The sequence below is a fragment of the Heliconius melpomene genome, chromosome 15, assembly GCF_056956725.1.
Source record: "Heliconius melpomene rosina isolate 202511_hmr_F chromosome 15, ASM5695672v1, whole genome shotgun sequence".
NCBI classification, from domain to species: domain Eukaryota; kingdom Metazoa; phylum Arthropoda; class Insecta; order Lepidoptera; family Nymphalidae; genus Heliconius; species Heliconius melpomene.
This window is the reverse complement of record NC_140403.1, coordinates 12,003,701-12,009,215: the sequence shown is the minus strand read 5'-3', so window position 1 is coordinate 12,009,215 and position 5,515 is coordinate 12,003,701. Positions and strand designations below refer to the sequence as shown.

General features: G+C 40.0%; 1 protein-coding gene across 1 annotated transcript; it reads left to right on the top strand.

The window, feature by feature from the left end:
• The first annotated feature begins 4,382 nt into the window (after positions 1–4,382).
• LOC146531730 (15-hydroxyprostaglandin dehydrogenase [NAD(+)]-like) lies at positions 4,383–5,290 on the top strand. Its single transcript, XM_085198169.1, has one exon. It carries the CDS (start codon positions 4,427–4,429, stop codon positions 5,174–5,176), a length of 750 nt encoding a protein of 249 aa, XP_085054295.1. The 5' UTR covers positions 4,383–4,426; the 3' UTR covers positions 5,177–5,290.
• The last annotated feature ends 225 nt before the right edge of the window (positions 5,291–5,515 follow it).

The window sequence follows — 5,515 nt, the reverse complement described above, 5'->3', positions numbered from 1 at the left end:
AAAATTAATTAAACCCTAATGCAACCCGCATTTTCGTAGTTTCAATAAGGATTTTCCAATTGTTTTACACAGCAAGGAATTTTTAGTAGGTACCGTAATTTTAAATCTGTGCTACTAATCTTTTCAAGTACTTATTAAAATATATTTAAATGACTATTTTTAGATAGTTAAATGACTAATTTTAAACGGAAGAAATTATAAACAAAAACCTACCTACTAATAACTACTACAAAAAATGTGAAACCAAATATATCGCGCTTAAATAATACATTCAACTCCAATTATCCAATACGTGCAAACGCATCTAAATCTTCGTTGCTATAGAGGCAGCCGGGTTTTTTTTCGAGCTTGTGGTTAATGCTGAAGGGGGTATTCTGTCCCTGATGAAAAGCAAGCACGACGTGGCTGCCTGTGAGGAAATTTAAATAGAATGCATGGGCCGGGAATCGAACCCGGGCCGCCCGCGTGGCAGGCGAGCATTCTACCACTGAACCACCGACGCGTGTAAGGCAGGCGGGCGCGGCGAACGCATGGCGAGTGGCGAGCCGTTTCGCAGCAAGGATTTTTTTGATATTGTAACAACTTCTAAAGTACTTATTAAAATGAAAAACTGTAAAAGACAGTTTTGGTTTACATTAAATGGCCAACGTAACTAATGTACTTATTTATAGGCTGAGAGTAAGGGATAAGTGAAACTTGAGTACCATACAGCTGATGTGTCAACGGCGGGATGTGTCAACAATTAAATGTGTTTTTCTGTAAAACTATTCGCAATTTCGAAATATTGTAAAAAGCAAATTTTATCTTCGTGTAACGTAGAAAATTAATAAAGTATTTTAAAGGATAAGGATTAATACCATTATAGAAAAATATCCCTCACAATAAAAAATGTATTGAAATTATTATTTTTAGACAGAAAAATGATCACTACACGTTATTCTTAAAAGATACGAATATGCTCTCGCGGACTTTTTTGTAGATCTTATTAAGAGGAACAATACTCCAGTATATTTTTTTCATGTAGTACTTACCATTAAAGCAGCGCATGCGCGAAAGTGTCTCAACGGGTAGGACTTTATACACATTTATCGTATTTATGTTAATTTACATAAGAATGTACAAATAATAAACTATATATAAACCTTCTACGAAAAACACCCGATTTAATGGTGAAGACCGCATCAAAATCCGTTGGGTGGTTTAGAAGAAGAAGAGTTAGAAACAACAGACAGACACGAAAAGCGACTTTGTTTTATAAGATACTAGCGACCCCCTTGCGGCTTCGCCCGCTTTTACTACTGGATTATTCATATAATGTATGTTTCCAAAGCACTTAAGATAATGTGAAAATTAATTAAACTCTAATGCAACCCGCATTTTCGTAGTTTCAATTTCCAATTGTTTTACACAGCAAGGTTTTTTTTAGTAGGTACCGTAATTTAAATCTGTGCTACTAATCTTTTCAAGTACTTATTAAAATATTTTTAAATGACTATTTTTAGATAGTTAAATGTCTATTTTTAAACGGAAGAAATTATAAACAAAAGCCTACCTACTAATAACTACTACAAAAAATATGAAACCAAATATATCGCGCTGAAATAATACATTCAACTCCAATTATCCAATACGTGCAAACGCATCTAAATCTTCGTTGCTATGCCTCTATAGCGGGCGGGTTTTGTTTCGAGCTTGTGGTTAATGCTGAAGAGGGTATACTGTCCCTGATGAAAAGCAAGCACTATGTGGCTGCCTGTGAGGAAAATTAAATAGAATGCATTGGCCGGGAATCGAACCCGGGCCCGCGTGGCAGTCGAGCATTCTACCACTGAACCACCGATGACTGCTCATGACGTGCTTGTATAAGCAAAACGTCGCGGGGCGGCAAGGACGTTTTGATATTGTAACAACTTCTAAAGTACTTATTAAAATGAAAAAACAGTAAAAGACAGTTTTGATCTACATTAAATGGCCAACGTAACTAATATACTTATTTATATGCTGAGAGTAAGGGATAAGTAAAACTTGAGTCGGCACAGCTGATGTATCAACGGCGGGATGTGTCAACAATTAAATGCGTTTTTCTCTAATACTATTCGCAATTTCGAAATAGTGTAAATAGCAAATTTTATCTTCGTTTAACGTAGAAAATTAATAAAGTATTTTAAAGGATAAGGATTGATACCATTATGGAAAAATATCCCTCACAATAAAAAATATATTGAAATTACTATTTTTAGACAGAAATATGATCACTACACGTTATCCTTAAAAGATAAAAATATGCTCTCGCGGACTTTTTTGTAGATCTTATTAAGAGGAACAATACTCCAGTACATTATTTTCATGTAGTACTTACCATTAAAGCAGCGCATGCGCGAAAGTGTCTCAACGGGTAGGACTTTAGACACATTTATCGTATTTATGTTAATTTACATAAGAATGTACAAATAATAAACTATATATAAACCTTCCCTGAAAAATACTCGACCTAATGGTGAAAACTGTATAAAAATCCGTTGGCTGGTTTAGAAGAAGAAGAGTTAGAAAGTTCAGACAGACACGAAAAGCGACTTTGTTTTATAAGATATAGGATAGGATAAAAGAACTTGTCCTCACTGACTGAGGTAAGAGGTAAGACGTTTGTCTGAGGGTCTCGATGCCCAAAACAGAGGCTCTCCTATTCCATGGCCGGCGGAGGGGTCCCCCCCGTAGGGCTACTCTGAACATCCAGGATCAGGAGGTGGAGGTACGGACCCAGATGAAATATCTGGGTCTCACCCTAGACGGTCGATGGTCGTTCAAACCGCACTTCGCTCTGCTTGCACCAAAGCTTGTAAACTGCGCTGGAGCTCTTGGCAGGCTATTGCCGAATGTCGGAGGGCCGGACTCTTCATGCCGACGGCTTTATGTCGGTGTGTTGAGATCCATGGCATTGTACGGTGCACCTGTGTGGGCTGACGCTCTCACCGCTCACAATAAAACCCACTTGCGGAAAGCGCAGCGGGTTATAGCGGTGAAAGCAATTCGAGGTTACCGTACGGTGTCGTGGACGGCGGCTACACTCTTGGCGGGCGATCCGCCTTGGGAGCTGCAGGCGGAAGTGCTTGCTAAAGTTTACACTTTTCGAGCAAGTGAGCGGTCGCGAGGTGAGCAACCATCGGCAGAGGTTATCGCGCGGATCAGGAGAAGAGCGGACGAAGCCCTGATCCGGCGTTGGAGAGAGGACCTGGGGTCACCGGCGGCAGGCCTAGCGACAGTGGAGGCAGTTCGCCCACACTTGGGTCGCTGGGTTAAAAGGAGTTTTGGTGTCCTGACGTTCAGACTGGTGCAGGTTCTGACGGGGCACGGTTGTTTCGGTAAGTACCTGCATCAGATTGCACGTCGGGAGATGTCGCCGGTGTGCCACGAGTGTGATGCCTCCGTGGATTCGGCGCATCACACTCTGGCTGAATGCCCCGCTTGGGCCCCACAACGCCATGCCTTGATGGCGGCAGTGGGTAGAGACCTCTCACTGGCCAGTGTGGTAGGGGCTATGCTGGACTGTGAGAGGAACTGGTCTGCAATGGTCTCCTTCTGCGAATCAGTAATCGCATTGAAGGAGGCCGCGGAGCGGGTGCGCGAGTCCAGCTCGAACGCAGACTCGCTCCGCCGCCGTAGGCCAGGGGGTAGAAGAAGGCGGTATGCGCGTCTTCTACTCCCCCTACCCTAGAGGAGCTACCGCGGGAAGGTCAGGTTGATCTTCCTGCAAGGTTATTGCGGATGCCCTAGGGCACCCTGAAAGCGATGATGGCCTGCAAAAGGCGGGCCTTCCACCGAGGCGTCGTAGTAGTATGCGCGAGCGATCCTGCGGCGTCTCATTTTGGTGGAGAGGGTTACCGCTGGGTTTTAGTGGGTATGATCGGTCTCACCGGTGAGTCCCACAGTACCGCTCATCCGTAAGGCACGCCTTCCGTATGGGCGGTCTGCGTAAATGCATTTCCCAGCGAAAAAAAAAAAAAAAAAAAAAAAGGGAAGGCAGAAGGATGAAAATCTTCATTTCAATAAATATTTCATTTCCTCGAATGGGGATCGAACCCCCAAAAAGTATTTGTGCCTCTTCGCTACTAGCGTCAATAGGAAATTAGAATAAAACAAATAAATAATGAAAAAATTCCACACGATTTAGATTTATTTGTGCTTTTTTGTTTTTTTCAACATACAATAAAAATATATTTTAATAAATGTACAATACAATACATACAACTGCGCCAGTCTTAAAAAAATATTCGCGCAAAATATTATATATGATAGGCACGTTAAGTGATAAGCAGAAGTTGTTTATGTTGTCTAATGAATTAAGACCTTTGACTCTACGCTTGTTGTACTTATATAAAGAGTAATCCGAGATAAATTTATTGTGCTGTAACTAGTCTGTCAAGTTAACATGGCTAAAAATCTCAAAAATAAAGTTGTCGTCGTCACTGGTGGTGCTGTGGGTATTGGACATTCAATAGCAGTGAATTATCTTGAAAAAGGAGCCAAAGTAGTGGTTCTTCTTGATGTTGACGAAAAACAAGGAGCAGGTACAGCGAAAAAACTGTGCGCGAAATATGGAAATGATCGTGCTGTATTCCTTAAATGTGACGTCACAAAAGATCTAGAAGTTATATTTAAAAGACTTATTGACACTTACAAGACTGTCGATGTGCTTGTTAACAATGCAGGTATATTAAACGACTTGCAAGCTAAAAGAACCATTGATATCAATGTTACAGCAGTGATAGAATGGTCGTTAAAGTTTTGGGAACACATGAGAACAGATAAGAATGGGCAAGGCGGCACAATTATCAATATGGCATCGAGGTATGGCTATAGGATAGACCAATTTCTCCCAATTTACCAAGCTTCCAAATTCGCTGTATTCGGTTTCTCCAAATCCTTAGGACATGTTTACAATTTTAATAGAACAGGTGTCAGAGTAATAGCCATATGCCCAGGATTTAGTAGGTCAAGTCTTGTAAAAAATCCAAAAGTGTTTGATTCGGAGATTAATAAAGATTTTGATGTCTTCTTAAGCAAGCAACCATGGCAAGAGGTCGACTCAGTTGGCGAGGCTGCTGTAGAAATATTCGAAAAGGCTAATAGTGGTACCGCTTGGTTAATAGAAGGTGCTCAACCTATTGTTGAAGTCTGATAAAATTATTAAAAAATATAGTTAACCCAGTCGTTAGATATATTTTTTTGTTACTTTTAACGATAGGTTTTAATAATGTTTTTTATTAAATTAAAGGTATATTTGAAACTACGAGTACAAACGTTTTAATATTTTGTTCATCTAAATTCATATTAATTTTCTCACTAAATGAAGATATCATAGCCATTTACATTTTTATTAACTATGTTTCCTGTTCATCTATATGTCCTGTTCATAACTAAAAGACTCCCTGCGGTAGAAAACGTGAAGTTTACTAAGAAGAAAGTATAAAAAGTGAAGAAGAGTGATTTTTATATGAAAAAAGTAATGTTTTTTTAA

Bases quoted from the DNA above. Each gene is read 5' to 3' on its own strand.
- LOC146531730 (XM_085198169.1), top strand. From the start codon at position 4,427: ATGGCTAAAAATCTCAAAAATAAAGTTGTCGTCGTCACTGGTGGTGCT.